The 24,761-nt window shown below is 42.2% G+C and overlaps 1 protein-coding gene across 9 annotated transcripts in view; it reads left to right on the top strand.

The window, feature by feature from the left end:
* LOC129810576 (ELAV-like protein 4) overlaps window positions 1-24,199 on the top strand; it is an 80,140-nt gene extending 55,941 nt beyond the window's left edge. For 6 of the 9 annotated variants that reach the window (XM_055861229.1, XM_055861237.1, XM_055861233.1 and 3 more), the window contains 4 exons: window positions 5,606-5,760; window positions 14,683-14,916; window positions 17,245-17,283; window positions 20,209-24,199. In XM_055861229.1, the coding sequence (XP_055717204.1) occupies window positions 5,606-5,760; window positions 14,683-14,916; window positions 17,245-17,283; window positions 20,209-20,536 (756 nt within the window). In that variant the 3' untranslated portion in view covers window positions 20,537-24,199. The remainder of the gene's footprint in view (window positions 1-5,605; window positions 5,761-14,682; window positions 14,917-17,244; window positions 17,284-20,208) is intronic. The other 3 variants (XM_055861230.1, XM_055861231.1, XM_055861232.1) reach the window with 3 other exon arrangements.
* Window positions 24,200-24,761: the final 562 nt, after the last annotated feature.

Raw genomic sequence — 24,761 nt, 5'->3', positions numbered from 1 at the left:
CCCTTTCGATTTGAGTTTTGCTCTTTTTATTCTTGCCACTGTGCGAAACCCATTATTTAGACTGTGCAACCCATATCAATAAGGCCTTTTCTGAGTAGCACTGAAGAAAATGCCCCTTTTACAACTTCTCATAAGTGTGTTCAAGGTCATTATCTACTTAAAATATCCATGCAGTGCCACAAGCCTTTCTTTCTGCACCAGAGGTTATCTTAAGCAGCCATGAAAATGAAGACAGACTTCCTAATAGCAGCAGACAGCTCTGTCTTGCAGCCCAGTGTGAGGCTCTCTGGTGGGAGAGAAGAGAGAGCTGCTTGTGGTGTCATTGAACTACAGTTCATACGTCGATGTGCAGAGAAAACATTTAGAGCCCTCTTTTCGGGAAGACACTTGACATGAAGAGCTTAGTGTCTTTGATATGACTTTCCAGTTTCACACCAAGCCTCAGCTGATGAAACGTGTTTTTTATGCAGTACAATACTGTAGTTAATATGTAGGCGATCGTGTACAGTAAGCCTATGGGAATATCCATCCATATGTGTGTACACATAATTCTCACAGACACATCCCTCCCAATTCCATACACACTTTTCCCTTCTAGTACCCTCATAACACTAGTACCCTCAGTGCTCCCTCACTGTAGGGTCTAAACATAAAGGAGCGGCTCAGTTCGCCACAGAGTTTCACACACACAGGTGGTGTCTTTCTGGGGTATGTTTCTGTCTTTTAAAGCCTGTGGTTTCCTCCTCCATGACACCTCAGAGTTTCTCAGCACAACTCTGCTGCTGCTACCCTGTGGAGGTGTGAGAGGAAGGAGCCCACTGGAGGTGAGAAGAGCAGGGCTACACAGTCTCTCTTCACACACACACACACACACACACACACACACACACACACACACACACACACACACACACACACACACACACACACACACACACACACACACACACACACACACACACACACACACACACACACACACACACACACACACTTGTTACAGCCATTGGGCCATTGGAGGTGTTGATGGATAAGACATCTGGGGCGGGCTGACAGGGAGAGAAGGAGAGAAAGTGATAGAACCAAAGGGGAAGGAAGGAAAGATGGTTTGAAAGAAAAGAAGGGCCACAGGGGAAGCTAACTGCCAATGCTTTTGCCTTCAGAGATCAACAGGATTTTTTGTTATTATGCCAAGATTTTTTTATTTGTACAAGTACATTTTTTAACCAGGCAAGTCAGTTAAGAACAAATCCTTATTTACATTTTTTAACCAGGCAAGTCAGTTAAGAACAAATCCTTATTTACATTTTTTAACCAGGCAAGTCAGTTAAGAACAAATCCTTATTTAAATTTTTTAACCAGGCAAGTCAGTTAAGAACAAATCCTTATTTACATTTTTTTTATTTAACCTTTATTTAACCAGGTAGGCCAGTTGAGAACAAGTTCTCATTTGCAACTGCGACCTAGCCAAGATAAAGCAAAGCAGTTCGACACATACAACAACACAGAGTTACACATGGAATAAACAAACATACAGTCAATAATACAGTAGAAAAAGTCTATATACAGCATGCGCAAATGAGGTAGGATAGGGGAGGTAAGGCAATAAATAGGCCATGGTGGCAAAGTAATTACAATATAGCAATTCAACACTGGAATGGTAGATGTGCAGAAGATGAATGTGCAAGTAGAGATACTGGGGTGCAAAGGAGCAAGATAAATAAATAAATACAGTATGGGGATGAGGTAGTTGGATGGGCTATTTACAGATCGGCTATGTACAGGTACAGTGCTGCGACCTAGCCAAGATAAAGCAAAGCAGTTCGACACATACAACAACACAGAGTTACACATGGAATAAACAAACATACAGTCAATAATACAGTAGAAAAAGTCTATATACAGCATGTGCAAATGAGGTAGGATAGGGGAGGTAAGGCAATAAATAGGCCATGGTGGCGAAGTAATTACAATATAGCAATTCAACACTGGAATGGTAGATGTACAGAAGATGAATGTGCAAGTAGAGATACTGGGGTGCAAAGGAGCAAGATAAATAAATAAATACAGTATGGGGATGAGGTAGTTGGATGGGCCATTTACAGATCGGCTATGTACAGGTACAGTGCAGTTCGTTCCAGTCATTGGCAGCAGAGAACTGGAAGGAAAGGCGGCCAAAGGAGGAATTGGCTTTGGGGGTGACCAGTGAGATATACCTGCTGGAGCACGTGCTACGGGTGGGTACTGCTATGGTGACCAGTGATTTTTGCTATGGTGCTATGGTGACCAGTGATCCAGCTTCAGTGATTTTTGCAGCTCTACAAGCTGGTGCTTAAAGCTAGTGAGGGAGATATGAGTCTCCAGCTTCAGTGATTTTTGCAGTTCGTTCCAGTCATTGGCAGCAGAGAACTGTAAGGAGAGGCGGCCAAAGGAGGAATTGGCTTTGGGGGTGACCAGTGAGATATACCTGCTGGAGCACGTGCTACGGGTGGGTGCTGCTATGGTGACCGGTGAGCTGAGATAAGGCGGGGCTTTACCTAGCAGAGACTTGGTGACAAAATGGATGGCACTGTGACTAGACTGCATCCAATTTGTTGAGTAGAGTGTTGGAGACTATTTTGTAAATGACATCGCCGAAGTCGAAGATCGGTAGGATGGTCAGTTTTACGAGGGTGTGTTTGGAAGCATGAGTGAAGGATGCTTTGTTTGCGAAATAGGAAGCCAATTCTAGATTTAATTTTGGATTGGAGATGCTTAATGTGAGTCTGGAAGGAGAGTTTACGGTCTAACCAGACACCTAGGTATTTGTAGTTGTCCACATATTCTAAGTCAGAACCGTTCAGAGTAGGGATGCTGGACCGGCGGGCAGGTGCGGGCAGCGATCTGTTGAAGAGCATGCATTTAGATTTACTTGCATTTAAGCGCAGTTGGAGGCCACGGAAGGAGTGTTGTATGGCATTGAAGCTCGTCTGGAGGTTAGTTAACACAGTATCCAAAGAAGGGCCAGAAGTATACAGAATGGTGTCGTCTGCGTAGAGGTGGATCAGAGAATCACCAGCAGCAAGAGCGACATCATTGATATATACAGAGAAGAGAGTCGCCCCGAGATTTAAACCCTGTGGCACCCCCATAGAGACTGCTAGAGGTCCGGACAACAGGCAATCCAATTTGACACACTGAACTCTATCAGAGAAGTAGGTGGTGAACCAGGCAAGGCAATCATTTGAGAAACAAAGGCTGTTGAGTCTGCCGATGAGAATGTGGTGATTGACAGAGTTGAAAGCCTTGGCCAGGTCTATGAATATGGCTTCACAGTAATGTGGCTGAGGTGCACCCATGACCAGCTTTGAAACCAGATTGCATAGCGGAGAAGGTACGGTGGGATCCGAAATGGTCGGTAATCTATTTGTTAACTTGGCTTTCGAAAATCCTAGAAAGGCAGGGTAGGATAAATATAGGTCTGTAGCAGTTTGGGTCTAGAGTGTCTCCTCCTTTGAAGAGGGGGATGACCGCGGCAGATTTCCAATCTATGGGAATCTCAGACGATACGAAAGAGAAGTTTTCTTTTTTTTTTCTTCTTTTTTTTTTTTCTCCCAATTTTCGTGGTATCCAATCGCTAGTAATTACTACCTTGTCTCATCGCTACAACTCCTGTACGGGCTCGGGAGAGACGAAGGTCGAAAGCCATGCGTCCTCCGAAGCACAACCCAACCAGCCGTACTGCTTCTTAACACAGCGCGCCTCCAACCCGGAAGCCAGCCGCACCAATGTGTCGGAGGAAACACCGTGTACCTGGCCCCCTTGGCTGGCGCGCACTGCGCCCGGCCCGCCACAGGAGTCGCTGGAGCGCGATGAGACAAGGATATCCCTACCGGCCAAACCCTCCCTACCCCGGACGACGCTATGCCAATTGTGCGTCGCCCCACGGACCTCCCGGTCGCGGCCGGCTGCGACAGAGCCTGGGCGCGAACCCAGAGACTCTGGTGGCGCAGTTAGCACTGCGATGCAGTGCCCTAGACCACTGCGCCACCCGGGAAGCACGAAAGAGAAGTTGAACAGAATAGGGGTTGCAACAATTTCAGCAGATCATTTTAGAAATAGATGGTCCAGATTGTCTAACCCGCCAGATTTTGCAGCTCTTTCAGAACATCAGCTATCTGGATTTGGATGAAGGAGAAATGGGGGAGGCTTGGGCAAGTTGCTGTGGGGGTTGGAGGGCTGTTGATCGGGGTAGGGGTAGCCAGGATGAAAGCATGGCCAGCCGTAGAAAATGAGGGCCTACCCTGGCCAAACCCTAACCCGGACGACGCTGGGCCAATTGTGTGCCGCCCTATGGGACTCCCAATCACTCCCTATGGAACTCCCAATCACACCCACCTGGAATCAAACCAGGGTCTGTAGTGACGCTTCTAGCACTGAGATGCAGTGCCTTAAACCGCTGCGCCACTCGGGAGCCAGTGTTTAATGACTTATGTCTTTGAATGAATACCCTGGATGGAAAAGGTTCTCCAGTCAGCAGTGGTAACAGGATTAAACTCACATTTTGAAATAGTAAAACCAGATCGCAATCTAGAAGCATTCAACAAAGGACAGGAACTGTTTCAGGAGAGAGCGAACATGGCATGACTGCAATATCAATGTCTAATTTGTCAGTTAAAGATCATGAAGAACACCCTGTCAATGACAAACAGAACAGCCTTCAAATAGTAGCTTCCAATATAGTGTAATACTACAGTTTATATGACCTTTTAAAATAAGAGTTAAGGAAATGGTAGCATCTAAATTAGACTGAGGGAGGTGAGTGTGTGTGCTCTGACAGAATGAGAGCTGTGACCCAGGCTAACAGGAGAGATGACAGCCAAGCATCGACAGTCTGTGTGAGAGTGGGAGTGTGAGGGACTCCGAGTGTGTGATAGAGGCGCTGTCCAAGGTGCTGGTGATTGTGGCACACTGAAGAGAGGGTGTTACAGAACTGTGGAGGGGTCTGTGAGAGAAGGCACCCACCTCATTCAGGTTGCATAGTTATAGTTAGTACAATCCATCCCCATACAACCCCCCCCCCCCCCCCCCACCAAAATAGGATTTCCAAACTACCTCTTTTCATCTCTTTCTCTCTCTCTCCCACCCTCATCCACAGGCTGTAAATACACCTTCTCTCCCATCTACTGTATGTGAGAGTGCATTTGTTTTTATGTAAGAACTAACAAGAGCGATATATTTTTGTCCAATACTTCCATATTAATGATGAGGGTTCGATGGGGATGAGGGTTCATGTGTGAGCCTTTTGCTACAGTACACAAATATGAATGTTATACCACAAATAAAACGGAAGATAAATTGGTGCCTACCTAACTTCCTCACATCTCTTCTGCATGGGGTCTGCTAGGCTAATGTGTAAGTGGCTTTTAGATGGAATCTGCTGTAACGCAAGTTATGTGCTAATTAAAACAAGCTCAGTAAGGTGAAGCCCTGTGATTCAGGTCATTAAAAACAACTTGCACCGACATCTCTGCCAATGCCTTGGAAAAAATACAAACCAATGCTCTACGCTCAAAATGTTCTCATAGATGCTACAGTCATTTTTATCTCTTACCTATCTCCTAAGGTGTCATATGCACGTCCCAGCTCAGCCTCCATCCGAGACGCTAACCTGTATGTGAGTGGTCTGCCAAAGACCATGACCCAGAAGGACCTGGAGCAGCTCTTCTCCCAGTACGGACGCATCATCACCTCCCGCATCCTGGTGGACCAGGTCACAGGTATCCATGGGGAGCCTTTTCATTTATATACATACAAACTTACGCATGCGCAAACACACACACACACACACACACACACACACACACACACACACACACACACACACACACACACACACACACACACACACACACACACACACACACACACACACACACACACACACACACACACACACACACACACACACACTCTAACACTCTAGCCAGCAGAGCACACATGCATTGGCCTAAACATGATAACACACACAAATATGCACACACACATATATACATAAACGTATGTTCATCTGAGTCATATACACCCTACTCACAACCCGAGCACAGGCACACAAAGAGATTAAACCATGATGCCAAGACATGCAGCATGACTTCCATTGCACAGCTCTTAGATCCATTTCAGAGGTTTTGTCTGCCTGCGGCAGGCTCCAGTGTTATGTGTACTGATGAAGCAGAATGAGTACAACACATTGTAAGCCACACTCATTTGCCTAAGCAGAATAAATCAGCCCTGACACTGGGGCCCTCCACACACAACAGAGCAGGATCAAATTTAGAGCAGGTCTGTTTATTTGCAGCTATGCTTCCACAAGACCTGTTCCACACAGCCCTCGGGATCACAAACAACAGCACAAAAAGTAAAGGCAGTGGAAAACACATCTGTTCATATAACTACAGTACTAGCCAGCTAGATATTCCCATTAACCTTGTCTCATACCCCTGTCATAAATAAATCAACCTCTGAATAGCCTAAATGGAATGGAATGTCTGACGCATTCTGTGGAGCAGTATTTAAAAAAAGAAAATGGCTAAATAATGAATGGTATTACCATGCTTGCACACAGTTTCCCAAGCATGTTCTCCACAAGCCCAATGCTCATCCTGCTGGTGTACCAACAGTCTCTTCTTCTCCATTGTATCCCAACCACACTGTTGAAGGGAACAGTAGGCAGGATCATAACCTTACATGTCTCACAGTGCCAGAACCACTCCACAGAGAGAGAGACAGGCAAATCTTCTGCCTCAGATGCGTGCACACGCACAAGTTCTCTTTCTCCTTCTCTCTCTTTCTCCTTCTCACTCACACGTACACACACACACACAGTGCCTGGCCCACCAGCACATACAGGCCTTACCCGGCCCAGAGAGGCCTCCCCTGAGGCAGGGGGATCTGCTGAAGGAATTTCTAATTAAATTTTAGTTGCTGGTGATTAAGAAACAAGGAGGGTTTTAGAGGAGCCCGAGAGCTCAGAGCTGGCACATCACACGTACTGCCATAAAGAGAAATGGACCGTAAATTAAAACTCTCTTGCGACTCACACAAGTGTAACTGTTGGGTGAGAGAGGGGAAGAGAGAGAAAGATTAGTTTAAAAGCTTTGCCTTTGTCCTTTACTTTTTAGTGGTTAACCATTCATATGTATAGGACAGTTAATCATGCATTGATTTCAACATCATTACACACACACACACACACACACACACACACACGCCAATATCATCAACATAATTTGATATTCCAAATCAGAATTCCCCTCCATCTGTTCAGTTTCAGACATTACTGTGGCTCAGAGTGAGCACACAAGCTCCAAAGGCCAATCTAGGAATCGGTTTGGTTTGGACAAATGTGCTCAAACCCACTAATTAGGAGATTTAGTTCATTTTCACAGACCATCAACGTGATGCATATTGCAGTCAGTCTCCTGCTCAGTATCATCAGAAAGAACTTTGAGTCACAGTTTGCATAGTTCACAGAGTCAGAGAAGACAATGTTCTGTTACAAATAGTCCAAGGATGGCGGACTGAACTCACATTGACTTGACAATGAGTTGGGACTGGGGAATTATGTTATTACAAAGCCTAAGCCCACATTTATTGCCACTGTCCTGATCATGAAGATTCTGCTGTCCATCAAGAAATAACCCCAATGACCTTTTTAACCAATCAGAACATCACACGGTAGGCCAGTCGCTCATCCACACTGATGCAGGCCTGGCAGTCATTGCATAACACATCAATCATGTAACCAAAGTGTTTTGTCAATATTAGTATCTTTCTCTTCTCTCTTTCTATTGATCTCTGCAGAATGGATATGTGTATTTCCCGTCTATCGGAACAAATATCGCAGAGAAGCATTTTTATATCGCATCACTCTCTCTAACCTTTGGGGAAAGTTGTTGAATCATGATGTTCAATGCAAACAAAAACTCAATGTGAAGGAAATATAATACGGAGAGGCTTTGATCAGTAGTTAAATATTCTGAACATCTCTGCAGGGCCCAGGCACACAGCAGTCAGTCAATACACATATCCTCAATAAGGACAATACAATTGATCCGGAGAGCTTTCTATTATAAGTTACGCCTAGTCACACAGACCAGAGCATGCAAAACATTCATACACACTACATATACTAAAACCCTGATCAATCAGTATGTGGCTTCCTCTCCATAGACACATCTACACTTTTACTGTGGATGTTGATGATGAATGTTGTAATACATTCTGGCTCATGTAAAATCCCCACCATGTGTGGCTGAAGATCAAGGCTACATACTGTATGAGCAAACCTGATTTATTTACAGACAAAATAAGACCTTGTACAACTCATCTCTTTCCTGGTGTCTCTATAACCCACCAGAACCCATAACATGGAGTGTATTGCATAGTTACCTTGGCCTGCGGTCACACATAGAAGCAGACAGATGGCTTTAACTCTGCTTTTACTGAGCGGAGCAGAGAGCACCTAAGCTCTTCAAAGGCTTCTTTCCCACTGCCTTTTCAAAGACCATCTGTATCTATCCCCACAAACTAAGTTACATAAAACAAGAACAGGTCTTTCTCTCCATCTTTCTCTCTCTCTCTCTGATTAGGAGGCAGGGAGAGGTTTTTTTCCTAATGTATTTAATATGTAAGTTTAACAAACATTCCATACAGTTGGTACAGCCACTTCAAAGAGCGGAATGACAAACGGTAGCAAAGCGCTCAGGTTTGGAGCGGAGAGAGAAGTCTTTCATCAGCCGCCTGGACAGATTCTCAGATCCCTCCAGATTTCCCAGAGGAATGTTTGCCGAGCGAAGTGTTGGGGAGCACCGTGGTAGTGTCCGGGTGCAGTGGGATGCAAAAAGCTTTGTCAGAGCACTGGCAGCTCCTTGCCACTGTCTTCCCTGGTTGTGGTTATTAATAAACCAGCCATTCTCTGTGTTCATGTGTGCTCGGAAGAGATAAGTACAGGTAGAGTTACATAAGCCATGGCTGATTACTGTGAATGAAACTGCCTATAGCCTGTAGTACATTGTGGCCTAATGCTGTATGGCCTGTGATAAGTGCTGGAATCGGCTGAAGCTGCCTGCCTGCCACCGTCTGTTTCCCAGCTTTCCTCAGCCTGCCTGTTTGCTTTACTTTGTTTTGATATGCAAAAAAACATCTGGAAGCTCATTATGTAAATGTGGAAAAAGCTAGTGGGGGGGGAAATACTCCACAATATCAACACTGACAGTAATTCAGTAAAAAAAAAGTACTATTAAGTAGATAACTACTGGGATTGTTTTGTTAGATTTGTGCCTGTCTTGAGGGAACCCCTGATGAAAGCCAAAACTTATACCCTACATTAGATTGTATTCTGAAGCGACTGCTGTCAACTGTCTGACACACAGACCTGTTTGTATGGAGTCTCTCTGCCAGGATATCACAGTCACTGGTTCAAAGGTCATGATCGCCTCACCTGTTGTGGTGTAATTGCATTAGGCCCTGCTGACCTTACAGTGCAGTAGTAGTGTTTCTCCTCATGCCCAGAAGGTCTATACGGCAGTGAAAGGTGAAATGAGAGGAATTACTGTTAGTGGGGTCAAAGACCCTCACACCTCTCTCCACAGCGCTACCATATAGGCACAGAGACCCTCACACCTCTCCACATACACAGGGACAGACCTAGTTCTCCAGAGACCACTGCACTAGCCCGCCACTCTTTACACCCCTTCCTTAATGGACACCACTTCAAGTCATCACTTCATTCAAGTGGCTGGGGTGTTTTTCTCAGATCCCACCCTGAATGTGGGTTTGCAGCCTTCAGCTGTATGCTAAGCACTGCTGTAGTGTAGCTCTTTTCAAACAGCTGCAGCCTGGTGCAGTTCAAGGCCAAGGGACATACATAGACTACTGCTGCTTGTCTGCTCTCTTCACCAGAGGTGTGGTCGTATCCCTACATGAGATGAGTCCACAGGGTGTAAACATGTATTTCATTGCTCTAGAAACTCAAAAATACTGTAGTCTTTAAGTCTTATAATGTCCTGACTCATCCTCAAGGGGCATTCTTGACATGAGTAGCTAGTGGGTTTATGGAGAGAAAAAAATAAACAACTATGCATGAAATGAAGTTGGGAAACAAGGCACAACTATGATTGTATTGGATTGACAAATGTTTATAAAATAATTAAAGTGAAAGTGACAAACCATGGTTCGATACTGCGACCATAACAGTTCCATTTGCGACCGTTTGACTTAACAGTGCGACACATTTTTTATTGGTGACAAGGGTGCCGGTGAATTTTTTTAATTTTATCTAGTCCCGTTTGTTTTTGCTTCACTTTTATCATGTTTTATTCACACAGTAATGTGCAATTGACCAAAAATAAACCATATTTCTAAAGAGGCAACAACTGCACGGGAATGCCCCTGTCTTTGTGTGTCACGGCTCGACATACAGGGGAGGTTTCGGAAACTCTCTAAGCCAGGCAATCATCCCCGTCAGTGGCCCGCTTGGGCCAGTGAAAAAAAAAATTAAAAGACGGATTACCAAAACTGTTTGTGCGTTGTGTCGATGATTTATCATATGCGCGGCTGCACACATATAGCAGCTCATAAACAGCTGGTTGTTGTGTAGAACAACTCACCCAAGACCAACAGCGGTAGTAAATATGTTCTTAATTATATTTACCAGTAAATGCTAAGGCAAGAATGAGTATGCAAACCAGATATTTAAAAGTTCAAGGTCTTGGTTGAATATTTGCGATGTGCAGTTCAGTCATTATAGCCTAAGGCTCTCTGGTCCTTGAAAAGTAATTGAAGTTAAGGTAGCCGATTTAGAAGTTCTGCTGCTCTAATATAATTATTCCGTGATTTCATTTGTGATCAGTTTTTGAGAGATGCAGCCGCTTTCGTTTGTTTCAATTGAAGGGTGTTGCGCTTCTTGCAGTTAAACCATGTGCGGTTATTATAAGCAAGATAGCCTCATCGCGAACCATTAGCAGAAATCAGCTAAAGCGCGGTCGGAACCTGGTGTTACATCAGTGACGCCTCGCAACACGTCAAACCACTCAAATGCCTTGCTTGGGCAGAGCTCCAAAGGTGCTCACCAGATTAGTACCGTAGGAGCAACAGTGCGTGAAGACTAAACATGTCAACAAAACCAAGCACACTTTAGAATGTTTACAACACGCTGGTTTTCACAGCATTTATGTTATTTCAAGATGAGCTAAAGCTGCAGCAAGAGGGGAGAAATGGTCTACAATGCTGGCCATATCAATATGTTTTTATTTAGACGTTTCTGAAGTGATATTTGGCTGTAAAGGCTAGCATTACGGACAATAAGTAGCTAGCCACATTGAAGTTCGTTTTGAGAAAATTCAGCTAACCATATAAGCTACCTAAGTATAACTAACTAGCTAGCTACTAGCTAGTTCAATTTCTCTCATGTTTATAAAGCCAACAAAATGTTAATAAAAACAGCATATTATTGACCTAAAAGTTTAGCTGTGTTAGCCCAGCCGCTAGCTTATCCAGGGTCAGTGATACGTACAGTAGAGAAACCATATTTTAGAGTGTAAAAATAATGTCAATGCATAATGCCATTGGGTGGTAATGCATACTTTTTCGTATACATTGAGTTTTTTTCTATAGGCTATTACAACAATTAAATATAACATTTAAGTCCTTGAATTGTAATTTCCAAGGTCTGTATGAACCCTGTAGGGGGAAAGGGGGATACCTAGTCAGTTGTACAACTGAATGCATTCAACTGAAATGTCTCTTCAGCATTTAAAAACTTATTCGGGATCGGTGTCCCGTCCATGGGACGGTTGAGCTAACGTAGGCTAATTCGATTAGCATGAGGTTGTAAGTAACAAGAACATTTCCCAGGACATAGACATATCTGATATTGGCAGAAAGCTTAAATTGTTGTTAATCTAACTGCACTGTCCAATTTACAGTAGTTATTACAGTGAAATAATACCATGCTATTGTTTGAGGAGAGTGCACAATTTTGAACATGAAAAGTTATTAATAAACAAATTAGGTACATTTGGGCAGTCTTGATCCAAATTTTTCAACAAAAACATTTCATAGATGATGGTACAAAAAAATACAAAAGAACGGTTGTTTTTTTCTTTATATTATCTTTTACCAGATCTATTGTGTTATATTTTCATACATTCCTTTCACATTTCCACAAACTTAAAAGTGTGTAAAATGTAATAAAATGTATGCACTCTACTGTAAGTCGCTCTGGATAAGAGCGTCTGCTAAATGACTAAAATGTTAAAATGTCAAAATGTCAAATGTCAAAAGTGTTTCAGTTCAAATGGTACCAATAATATGTATATCCTTGCTTCAGGGCCTGAGCTACAGGCAGTTAGATTTGGGTATGTCATTTTCGGCGAAAATTGGAAAAAAGGGGCAGATCCGTAAACCCAACCCCTCTGAATCAGAGAGGAGCGGGGGGCTGCCATAATCAACATCCATGTCTTCAGTGCCCAGAGAACAGTGTTAACTGCCTTGCTCAGGGGCAGAACAACAGATTTTTACCTTGTCAGCTCTGGGATTTGATTCAGCAACCTTTTGGTTACTGGCCCAACACTCTAACCACTAGGCCGCATGGTTCTCCAACTCTGTTTTATCTCCAACCCTAATCTAGCGCACCTGATTCTAATAATTAGCTGGTTGATGAACTGAATCAGGTTAGTTACAACTGATGTTGGAGCGAAAACCTATAGGAGGGTACTCTCCGGGAACAGTATTGGAGAGCCCTGCTGTATAGGCTACTTGCATAGCCTGTAAATAAAAGATAAAATCACCTGCTATTGGAATTATGCAAGCATCATTTGCTTTCCTGTCAGATCTTGACCCGGGACAGTATTTTTTCATCCGGACCAGTAGCTTTCAGTTGGCACCAGCCCGGTGTGCCTCTGGCAAATTTTATCTGAATGACAAGCCCTGCTGTGTGCGGTGCGAGTAGGGCCTATAAGTCTACCACTTTGTGTATCTGTTAGCAATGCTAATGATAGCCTAACTGTTTTTAGGTAGATGGAAAGGTAACTTTTGTTTTACTGTGATATCAAGTATCCTTTTTCCAGTTCTGCACTCTAGAGGATTTCGCAGAAAACATGTCAAAAAACATGGCACTTTGAAATCTGCAAAAAATACATTTAGCACTTTATTGTAACAGTCTCTTTTCTTTGCCATTACAGTAAATCTCTCCAAGTCAATGTAAGAACACAAGGGCATGCTAATTTAAAAGATAGCTAGTCATTATTGGCCTGGTTCTATATGGAATGCAGGTACATTATGGGACAGGTCATCATCAATTATTGAAAAAAAATGTTTATACATTTTTTGCAACCAAATCGTGATGGTGCCACCGACTGAAAAAGTTAGTGTAGAACCCTGCAAACAAATCAACATAATGTACAAAAACAGTATACACTTGTTACCACCTAGGAATATCAGTATGACACTATTTTCTACCGAAGCAGCAGTGACCCTAGTTTCACATCGGAGCCAGAGCTGTATGCCAACAATTCAAACCCCTTTGGAATAACAGACTGTGTTTATTATTTTCTAGCTGTGACAACCTAATTATAATGTACAGGTACAGGGAAGGCAGGGAGGGATTGGGAGAGTCTGTCAAGAGCTGCAGCAACCCATAAGTTAAATTATTCAGCATTAGAGTGAATGAAAGCATTCGGCATTGGAGAGATTGTGTGTAAATGTTTGTTCAGGGCTGCACATATCAAAAGAGTCTGATTCGAGAAAGAAAATGAGACAGCAGAACAGAAAAACATCAATAAGCGCAAGCGTTGTTGTGAGAGAGAAATGACAATAAAAAGTGTTTCTGTGTGTGGTGTAGAGATGTGCACACACAGTATTATGCAAATAGTCCTGGCGGCGTGCTGTCGCTGAGCGAGTGTCCCCTGGGCCAGTCAGCCAGCCTCATTAAAAACGAGCAGCACGCATTTATGGAGACCAAGAAAAGACCTCCCGGGCAGTACGTCTCTCCAAATGTTACTTTCAGGTGGCGGTCAAAAAACATTGCCTTGGAGACGACTCAAATGTCCCTGGCGACATGGCGTGAGGCCTGAGTGTGTGGCCATCAGCTAGGAGGAGAGCAGTGTATGCTGAGTCCAACACACCTCACGGAGAGTAGCCTCAACGAGCTGTGCGGAGACACAGCACTACAGCAGCTAGCACACAAACAACACAACAACATTTCTGCATCAGCAGGCATCAGCTCCTCTATATCCTCCTCTCATGCTCTTTGTGAGAGAGGAAGACAAATTCTGTCTCTTCGACAGCACAGGAAATCATGGTGGTGCCTTCGCTTTTCCCTCTGCTCTGTACTGTCTTCTTCAAATAACACAATCCCTCTCTCTATGGAATACAAATCATGTCCAACTCGTTGTATCCCCTTTACAAAACGTTGCTTTCAACGTTATTAAAAGCAACAACAGACATCATCTCTGTACCATGTATGAAAGAGATAATAAGGGCTGTTAGGGTGTGTGTGTGTGTGTGTGTGTGTGTGTGTGTGTGTGTGTGTGTGTGTGTGTGTGTGTGTGTGTGTGTGTGTGTGTGTGTGTGTGTGTGTGTGTGTGATCTAACCGGAACCACATGAAGTAAAAGGACGCCCCTATGTTTGTGATGTGTTGGCCCCACAGGTGGTTCGCGGGGTGTGGGGTTCATTCGCTTTGATAAGAGGATAGAGGCTGAGGAGGCCATTAAGGGGCTGAATGGACAGAAGCCCTCTGGAGCTGCTGAGCCCATCACCGTCAAGTTCGCCAACAACCCCAGCCAGAAGACCAGCCAAGCCCTACTGTCCCAGCTGTACCAGTCCCCCAACCGCCGGTACCCAGGCCCCCTGCACCACCAGGCCCAGAGGTTCAGGTAAATACCTAGGGCTCACAACAAGGGTCGGGAGGTCAGGTTCAGCCATTGGGCTATTGGTTCAAATATATGTTTCTACTGTTATATGTACTGTAGAGTAGAGTATGGCATTTTATTGTCTAATTGCAATGATCAACCACCTTGTAAGTCATCAGTCACCAATACGATGTTTGATTCTTTGTGCATTCAACCAAGAAAGCATTTTTGTTCCAAAGAGTGTGTTTCCTGGAGCTCCACCCATAACTGAGAAGAACTGTTTACAAGAGACAGTGGGGTTCTGTCGTTCACAATGTCTCCATCACATCACCTCATCACCCTCCTTATTCCATAATGCAACCAACTGTCATCCCCTCTTTCCATCCACTGTTCATTCCCAACACATACTTAGCCTGATACTCACCGATTCCACACTGTAGTCCCAATGAGAATATATGAAAATGATCATCTGAACCCAAAAAATATTTAAGATTGTGGAGCAAATTATTATAATAAAAAATTATATATATTTATGAATAGTTAGACCAACAAAGTTAGAAATATACAACATGATTTTCTGTTCAGTAGAATCCAGGGTCTAAGCACTGCAGATCCAGAGCCAGCTGCCTGTAATACACAAAGTCCATTTTCAACCTCCTCATCATTACAACCAACAGCCACAGGGCTAAACCTAATCCACAAACTCAGACAGAAATGTATCACCTATCTTGTCAATGTTGCCCATTTGCCACCAGTCGATATAATGCCTGTTTGTCTGATCCACCTCTAAGAAGGCAATATAATCCTTTAAGCAAAATATTGTAGATTTACTAGTATTGATGCTCCACATTACTAATGACAGTAATCGGTCAATAAGGCTTATTATATTTAAGGTAGGAGCAGGTTTAAATTTAAAATACTTTTTTTAAACGGACGGTTCCCATTTACATGCATTGAGAGGCACGACTTTTGTATGCTGTGGGTTTGGAGAGAGTGTGTGAAAAGCTAGCATCCAAGGCAGGTTGTTTTTTTACAGCAGTAGCCCATCAGATGTCTCCAGCACAGCGGCCTGAAGCGCCTCCTCAGAGCTTCCAGTCCAATTGACTAATTTACCCACAAAAGCTGATTGCTCAGTCCCAGCCCGCATAATGGCCTAATTGCTGCTTTAATGAGTCAACAAATTTTTGTTCTTTGTTTAGATTTTTTGGTCAGGTTCACAGACGGCATCTCTGCCCACTGATGACCTGCAGCACAGACAGTGTTTTGAAAGGGAGAAGTACTTTAGAATGGCCCCAAGTTCCCAACCCTTCCATTAGGCTGAAAGGCTTACTAAGACATGAGACAGTGCAGACCCATGTGACAAATGATGGTCATTGCGTGGCCACGCAAGGCTCACTCAAAAAGCCTCTGATTTATGTGGCTGAGTGGCTTCCATCCTTGGCCCACTGAGCACAGTGACTATCTGTCTGCAGGACCGGTCTGATTTTTCCTCCCAGCCAACTGACTAGCAAACACCATTCCATTTGACATTCTACATTGACAGGTGTCAAAAGAAAGCACCTTTTTTTGGTCAGTTACTATTCAGTAGTGTTTTGTTAGTCCAAACCATGCAACATTATTCCATGATTTGTCATCTTCCTCTCTTAAAACCTTTACCATCTCTCAAAAAATGCCAAACCATTACACTGACAGAACTCTGGAGATGGGGATATATCTATTTTTTTTTAATTATTATACTATTTAGTAGTATAATATATGTTAAATTGGTCTCTCAACCTTCTTGAAAATGACAAGCTTAATGCCAAAGTACCTGAGGGGCAATTGGAATAATGATGCAAAGCAGTTTTCATAGTTTATGACATAAATAATAATAATTTAATTCTGCTGTCAGGATCGACATTGAATTTGAGAAAGACAAGATTTCAAAACTTTCTTTGACATCAATACTATGGCTTAACTCACAATTATAAATAACTTATAAATTATTTGACCTCAACACAACAGCACAGATGTACAACGGAACCACTCTGAAAGCCCCGTGCAGCATAAGAATGTGTGGAGCGTGAGAGTGCTCTCCATAGGGCCTCATGCTAAAAAAAGAAAATGTCGCTGTGTGCTGGCTGATTGGGCCACAGAGTGGCCTCTTGTGTTAGCGCTGTACAGTACTGTTGCTAGCCTGCTGCTTTGTTGCTGTGTGAATGACACCACCCCTGACTGGTGGGGCTCCTCAGTGTAATGGCCCATCTCTGGATGGCTTTCTTCTTTGAGTGAGGCAGGGATGTAGAATTAGTTCCATTGAGTGAGTCAACCATCTGCCTGGCATTAACCCCAGAACCCTCCTTCTCTTTACAGGCTGGACAATTTGCTTAATATGGCCTATGGCGTAAAGAGGTAATTAAAACTTCACCGAATGCCAGATGTCCATGTTGACAAAATGATTTCTATCCTGTTTTCTTCATTTTTAGAAGTCACTTGCATTCGAATCAGTTCAAGGTTATTCTGCCTTGATTTTTTTTATTTTCTTTAGCCTTGTTTAATTTGAATCCACCAACCACTAGTCCAAAAGGAAAACAATCGTCTTTTGTTTTCTAATGTTCAATTTGCTTTGAGTATAATGAGTGCTGACTTTTACATTTCGATTGCTTTGAATAGTTTCTGTGTATATTTCTGTTCTCTTGTGTGTAGCTCCTGTTTTTAGGTGTGTTTTTATACTGGATTCAGGTACTCTAGCCTAACCTCTGTCCAGCTTTAGATGTTACGTTGGGATCAAGTTCAGTTTGAAAACACTAATATCAAAGCAGTGATACTTACAATAACAAACCACTCAATTCAATAGGACTTGCCACAATGGTTGTAATAATACATTTATTACAACATGTTATTACAGCAGTAAGCAGTAGTGATGGGGTGTTGGGGTTAAGGGGTCAGGGGTCAGTAAGGGGCAAGATGGGAGAGGCTGGAGACACCTGGATCCCTGCAGGAAATGCTGTTTCGCTGCAGCCAGCTCAACTTCTGATCACCTCTTTTTGCTCATAACTTTTGCTTTTGCTACTGTTGATGTCACATGAAGTGAAGCGGCTGTGAGACATCATGATATCAGCTGATGACATTTTGTTGCATGTTAGAGTAATCAGTGAGTTCCTTTGATGTCCACTCACTGGAATGGAAAGGCTGTGATCCCAGATGTAGCATGAAAAAATAAGCGTTTGCTTTTTTAAATTTTTAAATGGAATGATTAAATAGCTTTTTCTGTGAAAAGAGCAAATCCACTGAATTCATCGGTTTCCATAGCAGTGATTAGCAGCAATTCTTGCTCTGCAGAATCAGAGAGTGAAGGCTCAACTATAAGACGGTGACAGAATGATGCATGGGAAAGACTCTTTAGCGCATAGCTCTACCTCAATGTCCCAGGCAGCAACTCGTTTGTCTAACATACCTATATTTGTACTGGGGGCAGGAAACAATTAATTCAGTTGAAGGGGGATGCAAATGTTCTGGCCAAGAAAATGACAACAAAAAGAAGAGAATACATTTATAATATTCACCAATATGCTGCAGTGCCTGCTGGTTCAACAACACAGTACCAAGGCAAAGACTATTGAAAATGTACAAACTGTCAAAGCAGTAGAGTTTTGGATACAGAAATCCAACAAGCCCTGCCTTTAGAACAGCCTCTTGCTTGCTTGGCACATGGTTTGAAGTGGTGATGATTAATGAACAAAGGCAAGCGTAGTAGTAGTCAGTGTGCTTTAGAAGTGAGCAGTGGAGGTGGGAGCTAGGGGAGGGTGGGATGGCTGCAGGTCAGCCAGCCCACCCTTGTTGCTATGCAACTCCTCTCCTTTTCTATGGAAGAACCACACAGTGTGTTTGATCCTGCCCTGTTAGACACCACTGTAGTCTCCTCCGTGGCTCTGTTAGCCAGCCTGATTGTCTCTCACCCTCACACACTCACACATACCTGTATTTGCATCGAAATTACTATGGAGGTGTTATTTCACCCAGACAGAGAGATCCGAATACAATTGAACGTGTTAGAAAAGGCCTTGACGTGACTAGAGGTTTTAAGACCCTAGTGAAGGGAAGACTTGCTGTTAGAAAATATACATTTTACACAGGGACTGTAATGAGACACAAACAAGAACCAAAAAGGATATTGTGTTGGCAAAAATGTTAAAGCTCAAGTCGTGGCCAAAGTACTGATGAAAGGTCTGAGTGATTCTTGCCGATACTTAGAGGCTCTGTGGTCTGAGCAAGACTATCGATCACTGTCATCCTCATCCGCCCCACAACAGATGACTGCAGGAGTGGGTGGATGGAAAACACTTTGTTCCTAATACTACTGGGTTGTAAAGTGTTTCCATTTTCCATTTAGTTTGCTCCTTCCTTCCTCCCTTCCTTAAGAAGGGAGGCTTCTCCGAGACAGCTGCAGTAAAGCGGAAATCTCAATTAAAGCATACCCAATAATGCCTATAGTCATTCCGAGAGGTGGCATAAGAAATTAACCTTTTATCCAATTTACCTTTTATTTAAAGTGGAAATTTCCTTTAAGCGGAAAGGCAATTAAGTGAAGTCAACTGAGCATTCAAATCTCTATCACAAAAAGGGAGATGATTACAAGGCAAATAAGTGCAGATTTACTTGGTTGCATACTCAATCTCTGATGAATTTCAAAATCTTTTAATTCAGCAAGTTCCTGTAATTTTGCTCCCAATAGAGGCACTCAGGAAGACCGAGGGAGAAAAGCTTCCCCTTTGCATCCCTCCCTCCCTCGGATGCTGCTGAAGCCATTTCCCAGCAGGCCCCCCACAGAGCAGTCAGCCTTGAGAAAAGGCCACTCAGTCAATATGGAGGCGCACAGAAGGGAAATAGTCTAGCAGGAGGATACAGTACACAGACAGACCCTTAGTCATAGTGCATCATGTGCACTGGGTTGCACTTGTAATAATCAATGTAGGATGGTCAGGAATGCTAGAACTGTTTGGTTGATACTGTATGTGGGTGGGTGCTTTTATTTGTCCTATTTCACACATGTACAAGTGTTTTAATACGCATGTGTGAATTAGAAATGTGTTTTTTGTATATCGCAACTCTCCCTGAGACACACTCAGAGAGTGGGGTCATGGGGAGGTTCACTTTGGACACTTGGAGGGGAACTTGAGTGTATAGGGAAATGCCTTGGCCTACAATCTCAATGCTTGTAAATCCATGCACACGCAGTTGGTTTTCTATTTCTCTCAATTGGGCATTTGTTTCACTTAACATTGTACTATTTCTCTCCCTCCCTCTCTCTTTCTCTCTGTCTATCTTGTGGTGCAGGTTTTCTCCCATCACCATTGACAGCATGACTAGCCTGGTGGGCATGAACATCCCTGGCCACACAGGCACTGGCTGGTGCATCTTTGTCTACAACCTGTCTCCAGACTCTGACGAGAGCGTCCTATGGCAGCTGTTCGGGCCCTTCGGAGCAGTCAACAACGTCAAGGTCATCCGCGACTTCAACACCAACAAGTGCAAGGGCTTCGGGTTCGTCACCATGACGAACTACGATGAGGCAGCCATGGCCATCGCCAGTCTCAACGGGTACCGGTTGGGTGACCGTGTCTTGCAAGTCTCGTTCAAGACCAACAAGACCCACAAGTCCTGAACCCTTCCTCACTCCAAATCCCCTGTCACCACTACCACTACCACCTTACAGTCGCCCAACACAGCAACTCTCCAGAAGGAACACAGCAAACAAACAAACAAAAAATAACTTGAAATGGCTTATACTATAACTTTGGAACTATAAGCCAATGTTGCCTAAGTATTACAAAATGAAAGATTAAAATATCCATGATTTGGAACCCCTGTGATTCTACAGGATTCCTGTTGTATATCCTTTCTGTTCTTGTGGTTGTTAAACTATTTTCTCTTCTATGTAAACAGTAGCAAAAACCAGTCCCCTTATTTCAAAGAAGAGAATGTCCTTTTTAGATTTAACTTTCTTGGTCTTGATTGAGGATTTTTTTCTTTTTTAAATCCGGATCCACTGTCGTTAGAATTATGCCTCCCTGACAGAAGAAGGGAGGGGGCTCTTTTTTAAATTGGTGACCATTCATTCATTTTTTGTGTATATTAAAACCCCCTAACAATTCTAAGGGATGACACAATCCTGTTTTCTCTGATGCAGAAAAAAGAATTTCTAACATTTGTTTGTTTTGTATTGCAAACAAAACACGTCTTTCCTCACTGGGGTTTGGGAGATGGGGAGAGGGAAGGGATGGGTTAGAATTCCTGATGACAGGTTAAGTGATTTAAAAAACACTGTTGCCAAAGAGAAAATCTCTTTGCTTGAAAATGCGTTTAGAAAAATAAAAAATAAAGAGAAGAAAATCTATTTTTATAATATGATAATTAAAATAATTATTGAAGAATTTTTACAAGAATCTGGATTTGAAAAAATAGAAAAATATTTTGACTGGCTAATTAGGCGGTGGGGGAGGGGTGGGCGCCACCTTGTCTTGTTCGTTCTGCCGTGGTACTTTTTAGGAGCAAAGGTTGTTTGTTTTTAGGAGAAATTGATCGGCGAGGATTTTGTAGATGGAAGGTTTTGTCAAGGGATGCAAATTGAGGCGGGTGATCGTTGTAATTTTTCATAGTGCGTAATTATTCAACAGCGATACCCAAAAGGGAAGGGAGAGGGGTCTTTCAAGGCCTAACCATCCTCACAGTTGAGAGCCCAAAGCAAGAAGACCCATTGTCCACTTGTTTTCTTTTTGTCATCAGCCTATGGGATATCAGTAATGAATATATACACATCTATCCATTTAGAAAACATACATTATCTATTGTTTTCTTTGCTATAATTTTGTGGAATTTTAAAATAACTTCCTTTAGCGATCAAAAGTAGGTGCTATATTACATGATTCACATATCTTAAATATCCACATTTGTTGTTCTATGTGTTGTTCAGAGAAAAAATACTTCGATGTTGGCATTGAATTGAGCTGCTGTTCTTGTTTATTTTTGTTGTTGGCCCCCATCTGGTTAGACTATTTCTTGCTGAAATACCAGATGACAGACTTTGGGCCGTGTAAGAATCACTTAACAAGTTTTCTTTGGCTTGCTGACTTTTAGGTTACTTGCTAAGTGTGAAACGTTGTCAAAATTCAATAATAATTAGCTAGTTCTGTTAGTCTAGATATTTGTTTCCTCAAAGGATCTATTACAACTGTGTCTTTATTTGTTGTGTACAAATAGATAATATATAGTCTACATTTGTTTTACAATATCTATATATATATAAGTTGTCACTGTCCTTTGTTTGAGCTTGTCTTTTTCATATGACAACTTTATGAAGTGATGGTTCAGTTACTTAGAAAACACGTGAGGAATCCTGTTTAATATGTTGTCATGTCGCTTGTAAAAAAATATTTGGAGAAAAATTTTGGTATCTGCCGCGGCAAAAGAAACCGAACAAAAGCTTAGAAAATAACTATTTATTCATTTATTTATTGATCGATTGATTGTTTCATTGCTTCAACTATTTATTTATATTGATTATTTATTTATTTTTATAGTTATTTGTTCTGTTGTCTGTGTATTTGCGTGAATCTGGTACAGGGAGGGGTGACGTTTCTGAGCAAAAGGGAACAAAGCGACTAGGGGAGAGGCTCTTCCATTAGTCCACTGCACTGAGAACTTTTAGTACGTTTGTGCTTTGTACCGATATTGTACCGATATAAATTACAATATAAAAAAATCTAAAAGTTGAAAACTAAAAACGCTCTTCCCTTATTACTAGAAACAGTTACTCGCTATGCATAACCTAGTTGATAGTTCAATTTGCTATTGCTTTTTTCTTGTCTTGTTAAACAAAATCTTGAAATCTTTTTCAATAAAGTTTAGTCTTAATATAATGTTATAACAGTTGTTCTGGTTCAATATAACCTGTGATAAGTTTGTGTCGTTTTAAAGCCACTCCGCACCCTCCCTCCACACTACCGCTTTGTGATGAAACTTTATGCAAAAATGTGGGTCTGAAGCATAATTTTCAGTTTTCAAACATTTTATAACATCCAATTTTGGAGGCTCAGGCACCTGAATTCGATGAGCAAATGTCCATTGTATTTGAGGGTCATTCATTGCACTGGACTAATCAGTCAACTCACCTAAGAGTCAAACTTATTTTTAGAGAATCATGTTTGAAAATTACAAAAGAACATCTCTTTAAAGAGATCTTGATCATTGTACACTAACTATACTTATGGCAGTTGTTGCTATTTAAAAATACTGAAGGTATTTAATGGATTATACCCATTCTATATTTTATATACTATAATATGATATATATTTTGAAAGGTAAAGATAGGGAATGGTTCCTGAAGTACTGAATTGGATTTTGTTGAACCAGGAAACATGAGGTGTAGGAAAATTGTAAACACTCAGACACATGCACATATATATATACTCTCTCATAACCACATCTTAGCCAGACCATCTGTCATCATCCAACCACTATACAGTTCTGACCTCAGAACACCAACAGACCCCTTTTCATGCTCCTGAACTGTTTGGAGCTTGAATTATGCAACGACCCCAGTAGAATGTTGTTCTGATGTGTGAACATATTTCCTATGTCTTTTGAACTGTGTTCATGCTCATGAGTGTGTTTGTGAACACGTTTGTGTGTGTGTGTGTGTGTGTGTGTGTGTGTGTGTGTGTGTGTGTGTGTGTGTGTGTGTGTGTGTGTGTGTGTGTGTGTGTGTGTGTGTGTGTGTGTGTGTGTGTGTGTGTGTGTGTGTGTGTGTGTGTGTTTGTATGGGTGTTTGAAACATGGGGATGCGTCACCTCGGTCTATGCCCAACCCCTATGGCTCACACATCTCCTGTAGCGCCTTCTAGTGGCAGCCTGCCAATAGGAAATCAACAGCCAGTAGTGTAGGAGGGAAGGTTAAGAGAGGAACAAGGCTCTTGTCATTTTTCATTTTCTCCTGAAATGTGTTTGTTTACTATCTGAAAATCTATAAACTATCTTTAAAGACAAAAAAGAAGAAAAAATTTCAGAGCCTAATTGGTCTCTCCTATTTATGTTATTCCTTATTAATTATCAATTATTATTATTGCTATTATTCTTAGTATTCTTATCCTTATTATTAATCCAATTACTGCGATGAATGACTTCATGTTATCCTTGCTAGTTTAGGTCATTTCTGAAACTGGAAACAAAAAAATCTTGCTGTAAATGTTTTTTTTTTCTCCATAAAACTGTTGTGTTTGAATTATTTGTACTTTTGAATGTTGGGACAATAAAATGAGGTGTTGAAGAGCGTTGTTGTTGATTCTCTTGTATGCCGTTATTAAGTGATCAATTGCACATGGTATTTAGCTTTACTCCAAACTCACATCTTAGAAGTAGTGTAATATATTAGATCAGGGGTCTTCAACTCTTACCCAACGAGGTCTAGAGCCTGCTGGTTTTCTGTTCTATCTGATAGTTTATTGCACCCACCTGGTTTCCCAGGTCTAAATCAGTCCCTGATTAGATAGGAACAATGAAAAAAAATGAGTGGCTTCAAGGTCCAGAGTTGAGTTTGAGGTTATTAGGTGCTAGATCCCGTAGATCCAAAGTGATGTCAAATCTAATTTTATTTGTTACATGCGCCGAATACAACAGGTGTAGTAGACCTTACAGTGAAATGCTTACTTACAAGCCCTTAACCAACAATGCTTTAAGAAGTTAAGAAGAAACACGTGTTAAGTCAACAACAACAAAAATAATTCTAGGCATAGATAATAAACAGACAGTAGCAGCAGTGTAAAAGATGGGTCTGGGTAGCCCTTTGATTAGCTGTTCAGGAGTCTTATGGCTTGGGGGTAGAAGCTGTTAAG

Source organism: Salvelinus fontinalis, chromosome 14 (genome assembly GCF_029448725.1).
Source record: "Salvelinus fontinalis isolate EN_2023a chromosome 14, ASM2944872v1, whole genome shotgun sequence".
NCBI lineage: Eukaryota > Metazoa > Chordata > Actinopteri > Salmoniformes > Salmonidae > Salvelinus > Salvelinus fontinalis.
Note: the sequence above shows the minus strand (reverse complement) of the source record. Positions and strands in the feature narration are given on the sequence as shown.